This window comes from Leptosomus discolor, chromosome 6 (genome assembly GCF_034619465.1).
Source record: "Leptosomus discolor isolate bLepDis1 chromosome 6, bLepDis1.hap2, whole genome shotgun sequence".
NCBI lineage: Eukaryota > Metazoa > Chordata > Aves > Leptosomiformes > Leptosomidae > Leptosomus > Leptosomus discolor.
In genome coordinates this window covers 36791748-36806208 of record NC_141396.1, presented here as the reverse complement: position 1 = coordinate 36806208, position 14461 = coordinate 36791748, and the positions used below count along the sequence as shown (strand labels likewise).

General features: G+C 41.0%; 1 protein-coding gene across 1 annotated transcript; it reads right to left on the bottom strand.

Annotated features, from left to right (window-relative positions):
- Window positions 1–501: 501 nt before the first annotated feature.
- STOX1 (storkhead box 1) lies at window positions 502–7341 on the bottom strand. The gene is given in 8 exon segments (XM_086467214.1): window positions 502–541; window positions 2222–2609; window positions 2612–2660; window positions 3426–4297; window positions 4300–4574; window positions 4576–4772; window positions 4775–5280; window positions 7197–7341. Coding segments are annotated over 8 exon segments (2460 nt in total). The 5' UTR covers window positions 7330–7341.
- Between the last annotated feature and the right edge of the window lie 7120 nt (window positions 7342–14461).

Sequence of the window (14461 nt, the reverse complement as noted above, 5' to 3'; positions counted from 1 at the left end):
TAACAAGGTGCATGCCAGTCTAGTTCATTTGCTTTGTTTTCTGACAGGGGAGATGGAGTGTGCTGTTATTTCTGTGGCATAAGTAGGAAGCACTTTCAAGAATTACAGTGTAAAACAGTCCTGTGCAACTGATCCACTTCCTATTAGAGCAACACATACCTTTTGCAGGTTAATGGTGTGATCTTAATGAGGTATATTGGTTCTCATTTTTATTATCAGAAATGCAAGAACTAGTTAAAGATGAGAGCAACAGAAATACAGATTAGCTCTACAAATACTATCATCAAAAGTTGTAACAAAGAGCTTTGATTTAGAGAGAGCCTCACAGATGTGACTGATGGCATTTACAGTATGGCTACATTGTTACAAAGAGAAAGTTCATAAAGCTCATTGAAAGAAAAAAATAAATCAAATATTCATGACCAGAGTTAGCTGAAGCAAGGAATTTTGCTGCAAGTGTCCTTCCACTTTGTCCTCCTCTGTGCATTAGTATTTATGCTTTCAGAATTTGGCAGGAAGCTTCATCTTCTTTTCAGTCCATCTAAAATAACAGAATTATTAGACATTAGACTTCACATTCTAAAAATAAACTGAGTTGGCTGGTATCACAGATGGCATCGATACAAACAATGAAAATGACCCTTTGAAATATGTTTTGCTAAAGGGTGTCCAACAGATTTGAAGTGTTCGTCTCCAAGTAATACACTAGAAGTGTACTTGAAAGAAAGCACAGCCAAAATCTGCTTAAGGGAAAAAAAAAAAAAATCAGCAGAATTTCCTTGAAAATTGTAGTATGTGATTTGTCCCTTCATACACTAGCTTCTCAAGGTAACAGTACATATCTAATGAGAACTCAAATGGTTTAGTTACACTTAAATACCAGTCATTTAAGATCTTAAGAATATGTGATGCTATTAAAAAAAAGGATATGATTTTTCCCTCACTGCATTTTAACTTATGTTCTTGACAATTTAGTTTTGTAGGTCTTTTCCACACGCAACTGTGTAAAAAATGGTTCCATGACAATTTGTCTTCCATTAAGGGATTTTTCAAGTATAGTTACAGACAAAATGTACCACAGAATCACAGAATGGCAGGGGTTGGAAGAGACCTTTGCAGATCATCTAGTCCAACCCCTCTGCCAGAGCAAGTTCACCTGCAGCAGGTTGCACAGGATTGCGTCCAGGCGAGTTTTGAATATCTCCAGAGAAGGAGGCTCTATGAAAGGAGGCAGAAGCTTATAGCACAAGTTATGTACACATTGTCCTGTCTGTTGTGAGCAAGTCGGATGGTATTTTGTACTTTAAATTTTGATTGAACACCTCTATAAAGTGTGATAGGTAGAGACACGGACAATTTAAAGTGTCAAAATCCAATGTGAATTTTATTATATTAGCAAGCGAACAAGAGCAAAGGCAGCGCTGGGCGGCCGGGGAGTCTGCGCTCCGCCAACGGCTCGCAACTTCCCACCTCGTGTAAGCACATTATATACAGTCTCATTTCCTGCATTCGTGATGTCGCAATCAGGTCGATACTCTGCGCATGTTCCTTCTGTTGCTGGGGGGTCTTTCTCTGCCTCCTGGTGATCCTAAGGATGAAGGCTGAAGGTCTTCCTCGTTGCCCTGTGGGTGGACTTATGCAAGAATGTGACTACTCAACCCCCTCAGCTACGGGTCCTGTTGACTTATGCAAGAATGTCCTTCGGTTGGGCTATCAAGCCTTGCGGGCACATAAATCTTCCATCCATACCTTCCCATACAGGTTTAATGAACAAAGCACAATATGTTACTTATTACATAAAGCACTTTTTATTCTTTGTCTATGTCTGGGGGAACTATGACAATATGCATAATGTCACATGGCAAGATCAATGTGAGCTGAACCTGCCTGCTAACAAAAGTTTACCAGTTGCCATGTTTGTTGACATTCCTGCACTTGGCCATCTCCATCTGAAGGCAGAGCTCATACTATTTTCTTGCCTCATGAAAACAAGCGCAAAATATAAACAGCAGCATTTGTATAGCTGATTTAGGGGGAATGTTCACGTAAAAAGACATAGTAGAACTATACAGTTTTTGAGTATTTCCAGGACATAACACTGAAGTTTTTAAAGAATTTAGTTGTTGCAGAGAGGGGGTATTTATAATTTACAGCATCATTTCTGCCTAAATCTGATTGTTAATTTGAAGATAAAACATCTAAGTTACATGTGTTTTCTTACCTTGTTGAGTCAATTCCACTGTCTCCTGTAATGCTGCAGTTTTCTGTCCCTTCCAAGTGTTTCCGTCCTGATGTCACAGCACATGCATTCTTAAAAATAAGATCTTTTTTTCCTGGAAGGTTTCTTGTTTCTTTGGTCTGTGAGCCCAAAGCACAGCATGCCACTACTTTGCCCATCTCGTAGGTGAAGTTCTGCAGAGTGTCAACATCTGAGTCAGCCTCATCAGCGTGGCAGAAATCTGCTACAGCTCAAGTCTTCGCACATTCAGTAAGGCCGTTTTCTTTTTCCTTTCTGTGACCTATCGGAAGAACCTGACTGCACAAACAGCTTTCTTCTGTGAGATCTGTTTCTCGATGCTTCTTTGAGCCATCTATTGATTCTGCTTTCCAGTGTCACGTTTATTTACAGTTGTGTTGTATGGGGCAGGATAAGTATTAACCTGTCCTAGGTTACAGTGTAAGATGTGCCCCAAAAAAGTATTCTATTACCATCTTCAGGAGCTGTTGAGACCAGGTGGGGCAGTGCTCCCTGCCTCCTCCCTCTGGACTATCTTCTGTTACTGGGCACAACAATGCCTTATCGCCTGACCCATCGATAACTCGCTCCTGGACTATCTCCTGGTAACGGCCCAGCAAGGAACTGCCTCACGACTCCCCATCCCATTGTGAGATGCCCCGCCCGGGGGGGGGGGGGGGGGGGGAAGGAGCCAAGCAGTCCATGCCAAATAAAACCGGAGATTTTGAACACCCTAGCAGCCTTCTTCCACTGAATTCCCAGAGGAGCTTTTCCCCCCACTGGAGTTCCAGAGGACAAGAGCTACCTACCTACCACTGGACCTTCGGAGGAAGACCAGACCCTTTTACAAGATCGCTGCTTCCACAGAACTACATCCATCGCTTCAGGAGGACTGCAGCCACCATCTTATCGGACTGCTACTGCCACCCTAACAGGGTGTCAGGTTGTATTCCTGACTCTGTCAGTGTAAACCAGTGGGTTGGTTTTTTTTTTTTTTTCCCTGCCTTGTGTTATGTATATATATATATATATTAGTAAAGAACTGTTATTCCTGTTCCCCATATCTTTGCCTGAAGGCCCCTTAATTTCAACATTATAATAATTTGGAGGGAAGGGGGTTGCATTTTCCATTTCAAGGGACGCTCCTGCCTTCCTCCGCAGACACCTGTCTTTCAAACCAAGACATAACCTTACAGTTTTTCAGGGACACAACTGTCCCCAGCTTTTGCACAGCTTTACTCCAGTCTCTTGTTTCTGAAAAAGCATGGCCAGGAGGCAGGTGACATGGTTCATTGCCTTCAAAACCGTCATCCAGATGTAACAAGTTACAAGTGTCACCATCACGTGTTTTTTGATACAGAAGATGGCTGTTACCAGTAAACCCTTCACTTCCCAGCTTAATTGATTTGAGTTGGCTGGCACAGTCGTATTTAAATAGAAGTTCATTCTTTTTATCCTTTTTTTGGTCTGTATTTGACATAATTTTTTTTTTTACCGGGTTAACAGTGGCTGTATAATTTGAAAGACAGACATTTTGAAATTCATTTGCTGTTTGATCTAGTAACTCACATACAGTGTCAGCTTTGCACCTGCAATACTCATCTTGCACATGTAACAAAAATTTTCCATCTTCTTTGCACATGCCATTATCTTCAGTGTAGGAGTGAGGGGATTTTTTAATATTCTCAGGGGTTTTTTTGACTGTTCTTCTGGGGATGTTTTCATCAGAAATATTACTCTCCAGAAAGTATTTACTATCTATTTGCAAAGTACTGCCTTGCAGGTAACTATAGTTTTCAGTTAAACTGTCTTTCTTTAGTTGGAGGGAAGACCTACTAGTGTGGAGTAGTTTGTTTTGCTTAGCTTTGTCAGCCAGTGTTTCAGTAGCCCTCTGTTCAGTTTCATAGTCAAAGGTTTTTGAGGAATCTGAGGACCGTGGCCTTTGTAAAGCCCTTTCTTGCTTTTGAGTCCCGAACTTCAGCTGACTGTTAATAGTACCTTTGTATCCTTTCGCATAAAAGTTGCATCTCCATGACAGACCCTGAAAAGGATTCTTAATTTTTTTTTATATATGACATGAGATTCCAGTGCTACATCACATGGCTGTTGGTTTCTGATAGGCAGTGAAAGGTTCTCTTCAAGTTTCTCATTTTGGGGTGTTAGCTCATGTATGTGAGATTTCCTGTTGCTTCTTCTAATCTGCTTCTGTTTCTTTGATTTGTTTTTCCCGCTGTGTTTTGCTGTTTTACTTTGTGTCTTTTGAGTACAATCCTGTGAAAGACTGTTTTGCCTGACTATTGATACTTCGGCCGAGGTACCCTTACTGATATATTTTTTTCTGCTTCTCAAACTTCTGCATTAGTATTGTGTGTTTAATCAAATTATCAACTGTAAGAGTAGGGTTAATACGCTTGATGATTTCATGTTCAATATCACGTGGAATATTATTTAAGTCATCTTCATCCCTGACTGGCCATTCCTTGGGAGGAAACTGCACTGAAAAAGCGGAGTACTGCTTCTTATGTTTTTCTTTTTTTTAGAAGCACTTCTCCAGAAAAAGCCAAGGCCAAACTTTTTGCTTTTCAGTTTCTCTTTCACAAATGTCAGGGATTTGATGGTATCCCAGGAATGGTTTTCAGTGGATGTGGAGATCCCTTGAGTTTGAATTGAAGGTTTCAATTCACTGCAGTCTTTCTTACCTCCTCCATTAGGTTCATGGTTCAGTAGCTGCCGATGTCTTTGTTCACAGAGCATATTCTGGTAAGGGAAACAATGGCAGGATCTGTAACAGGATACCGTAGAAATGTTTTCTTTCACTAGGTCTGCACAGCCCTCAATGTTTACCAGGTAAGTGATGGAATGCGATGAACAGCCACAACTGTCCTGCAGCAGGACCCATCTATTGTCTTCTGTGGCATTATTTGTGATAAAGTATGTGTTTGGAGTCACGACGAAGTATCCTTCTCCCGTATGATAGACTTTCCTTTCTTTAATTAGAGTGCCCAGGATATTATATAAGATATTGTGGGAGGGAACTGCAATGCCTACAACAAAGATACAGGTATTTCAAATCAGAAGTAAGTTTTCAAATAAAATGGGAGCTGGCCAAAAAATAACTTACATACAACATATTTGGAAGCCACTGAACATGAAATACCCATTGTATTTAGTTCAGAGGATTCCAAAAGAAGTTTGAAACTGACCTGGTGACTGAAGTTCGAGTAGGGCATAGTCAATTTCAACAGGAAAGTGTCCAGTATCACCGGACAAAAGGCAGGATTTTTTTTAACACGTCACCACTCTGCCGAGCTTCCAGATCCAGCAATTGTTGCACCCAGATTTCCCCACCCACAGCCCTGGGTTCCCGGCAGAGCAGGCACAGCCCCACTCTGCAGCAGTGTCGACACGTGGAGAGGGCAGCGACGGCTGCTGCAAACCTCGAGGCCAGCAGAGGCTGGAGCCCTGAGTCAGGGAGAGCCCTTCTGGGCCAGCCAGGTGAGGGCAGCACAGAAACATCATCCTGCCAGTGCCTTACAGATCAGTAAAACCCTTTTTAGCTCTGCCAATGCCATTCCTCACTGATAAGGCAAGGTCACCCCTGAGGAAGAAGGTAAAGGCCAGGTACGTTTCTGGTTGTCCCTGCAACAGTGCTGTGATGGAGCTTATGATGGTCTTCGAATAAGCAAGGATGTTCTCTGTGTCTGTCAGGATATGATATTCATGAGAGAGACCTTCTGCCAGGTACGAACCAAATAATGTGTTGTTCAAAGCATTTCCTTCTTGGCAGGTTATTTAACAGTGGCTTTTATCATCACTCTCTGAAGCCTCTGGTATAATTTCGTCAGATGACAATTGCTACTGAAGTTTACCTCACTGAGACTGGTCTCAGCTACTGGTTTTACCTTAAGTGTCACAGCCCCAGAGTCATTAGTCTAGTGACATCTGATCTACTGCCTTAGTCTTCTGCAGATCTCCTGCCCACAGGAATGAAAACTTCCAGCAAGGTGAAAATGTAGCAAGAAATACCCTCTCCCCCTACAAACTTTAGCAGTGCTACTTCTGGCTGACCTGAAAACGCTATCTTGTGGTTGTCTTCAGTGCACATATAAGACTACATCACACTGCTGGCAGAGTTCTGGGCCAGTTTCTGGGGTTGCATTAAAATTTTTCACACTAGTGAAAATGCCTGCCAGATCAACCTGTAACGTTTTCAGAGCTGTAAGATTAAGAAGATTCAAAAGGGGAAGCTCAGTATCAAAGCAACTTCCTGCAGAGGGCCGTAATGAGCCTTTACAGAGTCTCACATGCACACACACACACTTCGATATTGCAGATCTGAGAAACTGAATATTTTTCAGACTGAAAAGAAAACACAGCATTTAAGGGAAGTAGCTGCTACCCCATCAGAGGAGAGGGATTAAAGCTCATTTACTGTAAGTAATTTGTTTTCAGGAAGGAAGGGGCTGGAATTTGACCAATGAACCTGAATTTTGAGGCTGCTTGTGTTTTTTGATAGCAAACACTGGATGTAGATTCCTACCCAGTCCCTTTGCCGTCAAAGTCAGCTATGTCCCTGCCTCTTAAAGGAGGACTCAAAGTCTGTATGGTCTGACACACAGTCTATTTTATGGTGTTCCATATCTGGCACCTAAATACTTTATCTATGCTTTCCCATCCCATAGAAAGGGCATACTCTCAACATGCTACTGCACTCAGTTCCCTCTTACTCTCAGAGAAGATTTAGTAACATCTGTAAAAAGAATTACATCCAAGACAATGTTAGTGACCCACAGATTGATGAGAACTATGCCCATTCATGTACTCTACCAATTGCCTCAATTTATATTCTTGAATGGTGCCAGCTTTGCTTCTAAACATTCAGCGATCATTTGCCCAATATCAGAAACTCAAGCTCTATGGTATAGTCATTTTTAAAAGGAGGGAGAAACAAGAACATTACCTGGATGATTTTTCATTAGCTGTTCTATTAAAGTTTCCTGAGTGACCATCACATGATCTGCATTCATGTCTGATATAGTACGGCATATTTCTTCTGCCAGAGGAATGGAGTGTGACTGCAAGAAAGGATTCATGAGAACAGGGGTGACATCACCTGAAGTCCAGAAGGAGGAAAAAAAAATTTTAAAAAATTGTTTGAATGGAACAGTGTTTAATTTTTTCTATTAGCTGTCTCAGATTTTCACTGAAAATTTCCTTGTTGCCTCAGAACAAGCACCTTATCCTCAACTAACTTTCTTTGGCAAATTACTCAGAAATATTTCTCAGAGTAGGGAAATGGCTCTAGCACTTTTCAAGTGCCTTTGTAATGAAGGAAACAGAGGGTTACCTTAAGCACATTAGTTTGTTTAGTATTAAATTTCAGCTTAAACTGTCAATTAGATTAATAAGTAGGGAGCTGCATCAGAGAGAATTGTGTCTGATGACTGCTGACTTTTTAGATTGTTTACATATGAAACCATGGAGGACCTGTATTTCTCCAAGTAGCTAATTAAGAAGGCCGACATCCAATAATCTAAGTACAAGGTCTTCTCACTAAGTCAGAATGCAGGGAAAATGACCAGCAACAGGCTTTGTCCCTTGTCTAGCAGATAAATTTGAGTAGAAATGGTAAAAATTTCATTTTTAGACCAGGCTTTAGAACTAGAGATTATCTACTAGACTGGGACGAGGACAAAAACACTTATTACAATGGCATGCATTTTTTAGGCTGTATCACCATCTCTCCTAGAGAGAGACAGTAACGTCACAGAAGCTCAGAGGGGCTGAAAGCATGGCCCAGCTCCCCCGGTAACTCTGCAGCCCCACCCTAGGGGGCTTAAAGGGGTCTTAGTCCTTTGCCTCAACTCCCACATCCATAGAACACAAAGATAAACACTGCCCTCTCCTCTTCGCAAGATGGCAAGCCCAGCAACAGCAAGCCCAGCAAGTACTTCTGACAAGGTACCAGTGAACGTCACAGGAAAACCTGAAATAAGTATTTTCCCTGAATCTGATGACAAAGCACGAAGCAGGAACTCACCTGAGGTCTGTGCATACTGTAAGACAATGACCACATACACCTCCACAGACAAAAAAAAAAAAAAAAAAGCTTTTTTTTTTAATTAGACCGATGGTCTGTTCCCACTACCTGGTGGTGGTCTGTGCTCCCCTGTTCTGCGTTGCACAGAAGCCCCTGGGTATCCTCAGCAGCTAGAGCAGGCAGAAGGCAGCAGGAACTCCTGGTTACTTCACAAGGCAAAAACTAGTGTTAAATGCCAACAGTGCTTTTCCCCCAAGGAGCAGTGACATTTAGGTTAACCAATATTTGCATTTCACTAAACTGTGATTGGATAGTCTGTTGGATGACTCTGTAACCCGATATTTATCCTTTAGGCAGAAAACTACAACACAAACATTTCTGCAAATAAATTAATTAGGCAACAGCATCTTGAAGAGCTTAAATTGCTCTTGACCTTTGTTTTACAGGCTGCTACTTTCAACAAAAAGCACTCAGAAAAAAGGTCCTGGCATACAGTTTCCTCAGTGATGTTGCTAGGATACTCCTTGCAGGTGCAGAAACCATTACAAGCTTTCTTTTTGTATGGGAAAAGACCATCAGCATTCAGTAATAACTCTTGGAAGAGTTTGCTGCCTAAAGTCTCTGCTGTAAAACCATGCTGCTGCCAGTTTTACCATTTGTTCCTGCAGAGCACCAAACTGCTAAGGAGTAAAACACCAAGTGTAATCAAAATGTATTCATTATTTTTATTATTATTATCTTGCTATCATTGTCTGCAACTGTCTCACAGCCTCAAATCCCATGTCTCATTCAGGGAAGGCCCTTTCAGAACAATATTTAAAACAAAGCATTAAACAAAAGCAAGCTTGATACTGAAGGTAAAAAAAACCCCAACACTAAAATCATGTTCAAATACAAATCCATTTAAAGTGATGGTTGCAGATCAATAGTGCCAGAGTACACACATGCTAACAACATGAATACTAGATATCATTCCCTCCTGACTTTGAAATAAAGTCTGAAATACTGAAAGCAAGAATTAGATCATTGGCAACATTGATAAACAATGTGGGAGAAGACCCAGGCAGCACTCTACAACTGTCTATCAATTTCTTGTTAAACACTTTGCTGATTTACTTTCCATAGCTAAATAACTGTTGCGGTTGTGCTTCACATGTTCTCCCAATGGAAAATGCATGTATTTGATGGAAATACATAAAAGCTGTATCCCTTCGATTTGCACGGGGAGCAATCTTAACAATTTGTGCAAGCTATGTCTCATAGGCCTGGTGTGAAATCACCAAAATGCCATGCTCATTAAAGCTCTTCAGTATCTGTCCCTTTACAGCTCAAAAAAGACTGCAGAATCCCCTGCCCTTTGCCTACTCTGCATAAATCTGATGAGAATCATCTTCCTGGTTTCTTCCTAGCTTTTTTATGAAGGATTTGCTTATGCCTATGTGCAAGGTACCTGTCAGCGGTCAAGGAACTCAGGTTAATCCTCTTGATTGTTTAAATACAGCACAGTTCCCATTTCATGCTCCACAGCTCTTGCAGAATGATGTTTACCAATGCCAATCTAGGCAGCTTGCCAGCACTCATGTATTATTATCCTTCAGTTTGGTTTACTGTCTATTCAAACTCTGATCATTACCTGGGCACCTGAAACCCAAGAATACCCTCTTGGAGCACATATCAGTCACAACGTGGGGAAGTCACCTGTAATACAAGCATCAGATAACAAAACTCAGCGCACAGAAAAGCCTCTGGGTACTCTTGGCTAGCACAAAGTGATTTTTTGTTCCATCTCTGTAATGTGAGCTTTACCATTTTTCATTGAGTTGTTTAACAATTGCAGAACTTTTGCACCTTCTGGCTTTAAGAAAAATTACATACAAGACAAGTTTTATCCGGGTAAAAACCAGGCTACTTCTGGGGAAGTAAACAGAGAGGCATTTTATTACAATAGTGCTCAATTTCTTAAACGTTCAGGTAAACAATTTATACAACAATAAAGGGTTAACAGTAAATTAATTCCAGGGGCAATAAATGCAAATCAAGAATAAACTCCCTTATATGATTCCAATTACATATGTTGAGATGGAGAAGACCCAGCACATGGAAACAGAAGATTGACTTTTCTGGTTTGTAATTGGGAAGATCTATCTTGGAATTGCTTTGTGTGCTCTGTGAAGTTGAACATATAAAAGATCCCACAGATCCTGTGCCTCTTTGCATGAGAGCCCTGGCACGTGTGGTGTACTTCACTTTTTGCAGAAATGCACCAGGGAAGCTGTAAGCCAGTACAGTTCTGCTAGAACTTCAAGGCTTCTGCTTTTCTATAGACTAGAGCACACCATGGCCCCATTTGATAGCAAAAATTACATTTTATAATTAAAGACGAAGAATTTTAAGGAACAAAAAGTTAATAAGAATGTCACAGAAAGTTGTGAACTGTAGCAGAACACTTTTTGAGCATCAATGAAGATTTTACAAGATGCTTCATTATTAAAGAATAAAAACTTCATATAGATTGTACACAGATTTAAGATCATTAAAACCTTTTCAGTTTTAAGTATATAACAGGGAAACTATTTTGGCACAAATATTGTGTGGTAGATCCTGTTTTCAGAAACATCCTTTTACTAAAGCAAAGGGTAAATAGTTAAATTGCATTAAAACTGTCAAATCTCATAACATGTTTTACCTGTTACTGAAGCAAACAAAAGCTCTCAGGAACAGTAGACGCTATCTTTCTCTTGTTTGGTTATTTTGTACAACTTTCAAAGAGAGAAACAAAACAATTAAGTGTCAGTTAAGGTCCCTGACACTTCTTCAGCTGACATTAAAGAAGCTACAAAAACATCAAAGTATCAGATTTCCATAACTACAGATTCCTGCAAGAACAGACACTCCCAAATCAGGACAATTAGGCAAATTATGTCCTCCATTTGGACTCAATTGCTGGTTTTTACAACAGAGGAGGATGCCATGCAACTTGTAGGGAAAAAAACCCACCCAAACCAACAACAGAACAAAACCGAAAACCGACCAGTTTTTCTGTCTTCTGGACAGTACCCAAAAGTCTAATCCCAACTGCAAGTGGTTTTTTTAATTATATGGCCTATAAATGCTTTCTGAGGTTCCTAGCCAAGAGCCATTAAATCCTTACTCTAATCTTAGGGCTAATGGCAACCCACAGCCATCTTTTCTCTCATCAACAATAAAAAAACCCCACAGGCAGGTATGGTGAAAGCAAAGCAGGATTTAAGAAGAAAGGCAAGAGCTCTCTCCTGCAATCTCAGTTCAAGCCCCCAGACAGGAACAAGAACAAATTACACAGCAGACACTGACATGTTCACTGCGGTACAGTTTTCCTTAGGCCAATGCGAAAGTTCTTGCCATTGGAATGTTGTATCTGTGATTTTGAGAGAGATCAACCGTTTAACAGTTGCTGAGGCCACTGACATGTCCACTTAAATGCTCCAAGAATATCTTGGGAGCAGGTTTCAAGTTCCAGAACACATGAGCAAACATGCAGCTTCAAACAGACTGTTTAAAAGAAAACTGCACTTCTGCTTGCTTGAAGACTATTAGGCAAGTTGTCCAGTGGAGGTCTGTGTTTCACCTGCAACAGCTGGCAAAATAGCCAACAGGCAAAACCATATAAACACATCTGCCTTTGGGGCATTCCCACTGTTCACTGCGTAACTGGCAGAGAAATTGAACTGTGAGCCACAGCACTCAAGATAATTTTTTCATATATTTTAGCATGCTGATAGCTTTTAAGTCAGTTCACATGCGGCACTGAACATAACCAGCTCAGACGATAGCAAGGAATATCATCTTTAACCATTTGAGAATTCAGTGACAGGCTTGATCATAAAAGACAGATTGATTCAAAAGCTTCGTTGCAGGGAGATAAAAATAATACTTTTACAAATAGTACTATTTATATGAAACTTTCCCAGGCAAGTTGCAAAACAGTCAATAACCAGCCGCGGAGCCAAACAACAGAACAAGAATAAACGCGTCACTAGCGACATCTCTGGCCCCTTTAACTGTCTGCAGGTGGTGCCATCCACTGCTACAGGAATTTGATACAAGCACATCTTTTCCACTTGGACTGGCCCAAAAAAGGCCCTTCACAACCCTGGCATTTCTCCACAAAACAGCTCTGCCTTTTCCTTGCTCCCAACCCTGTCTTCTCTTCTGCAATAAATCTCAGACCATCCAAATGGCTGTTTAGTGTCAAAAGCTTTGGTCTAAGCAGAAAGCGTTATTGGGTGTTGGTTAGGTACTAACCTATACAGTGAAAGACTTACTACAAAAACATCATCATGCAGCTGTGCATTCCTGTGCCTGTTCGGGTAAAGGTCAACTCCCAAGTGCTGCAATATTTCCAGGGCTGAGTCCTTTGCCTGGAAATGTGCTGTCACACAAAAGGCAGACACAAAAAGTATACAAAGTAAAGCTACAGTCATGGGAGTAAGATATACCTACGGTCATGTCTCCCCTCCCCAGAATGGACCAAAATTCACTTCTTCGCACACTCTTTGGCTTTAGCTCATATTTACCCAGCCAAGGAAAGTTACACACTAGTCTTTCAGAAACACAGCACCCACAGAGATACTCAAAAGAGAACATAGCCCCCTGCAGAGGGTTTCCAGCAAACCATGAATCATGGGACAAATGACATCTATTATGCCCAACTCACTCCCAGGCAACACTTGGCCAAATGCCACCCACTGCAGAAGCTGTCAGAGAGCTTGGTGCAGTTGTAATTTCCCTCAGACCCAGGCCTGTGGCTTGCAGTGAGCACAGGAGCCACCATCACACACTGGGATGAAACAAAGCAGTTTTCAGATCTTGTTTCAGGCCGTATCCCACTGCAGGGAGTTTTTTTCGTTCAGCTGAGAACAGAGCTTTGGTGGTATATGGGCAACTTTACATCTGCCTGAGCAGCTCATGATATTGATGGATGTGCACAGCCACTTTTCCTTCCACTCTCCCTAAATGGATATCTAACTTTAAAGTTTTCCCTGTGCTAGAAAGTAAGTTTCTGCACCCTTTCATTGGGTTGGAATTTATGGCACACAATAAAAACCAAAACAAAACGAACAAAAAAACACACACACACACACACACAAAAACCAAAACAAACAACCACCACACACACACAAAAATCAAAAACCAGTTTAGAATGAAAAGCAGCATCCTTACCACCACATGAGGTCTCAGTGGAGTTGTTTGGACACTGCAGCACTAGTCTGGACTCAATGACCTTAGTCCACAGTTCCCAAACCTTTCTCCCTGGGTTTGGCACTATTAAACACCCTTTCCACTTTTCAGTTCATCTAAATTTCAGCCAAAAGGAAGAGAGAGAAAACAAACAGAGCAACTGAGCACCTCCACTGCATGAGAGAAGACTCAGTAAACAGCTTTTCAAAAGCCAGTTTAGCAGAACCCTTACTGTGAAGGTACTGAGTTGTTGGATCTCACAAACCAAGGTGAAGTCTCCACTGGAACTTACAGAGATGGGCAGGTGCCTGTAGGATGTTGAAAATGTAGAACAACTCCAGGGGAAAAAGTAAATGATGCAGTCCATGAGGTATCTAAGCAAGGGACCTGAATGACGAGCTAGCTTTGCTGAAGTATTTTCTTAGGAACAAGCAAAATATTCATAATTTCAATGGAGTTTCAACCTTGGAAACTCAACATATAGCTGGCCATAACCCACAAAAGAGAAATCCAGTATCCCGAAAAAAAATATTGCTACAAGACAAAAAAATAAAGCTTGCTCTTTTATTTTTTAGAAAAGCAGAATAAAGTTCACAGAAGTTCAGTTTATTTAATTTTTTCAAAGAAAGAGTTTCATCTTTCAAAACAGACTGAGTTTTCTAAACAAACTGCAGTTGGAGTTTCAGTTGTTTCATTGCCCAGAAATCTTACTGCTTCAGTGCAATTCAGGCTGCATACAGAGAAGCTGGGCACTGCCAGCAAATGGCACATGGATCGCTGCTGACACATCAGTATAAGATAAAGCATACTAGGAAAAAAAAAAAGTTTCAATTCAAATATTAATTATTCCCAAGGGCTTCACTGTATTCTCACCAATGAAGGCAGTTTGTTGGGTTTTACATATTGAGCTTTCTGTTTGTTAGCAGTTCAATAGCACTGTGTGAGTCACATGAATCATACACACT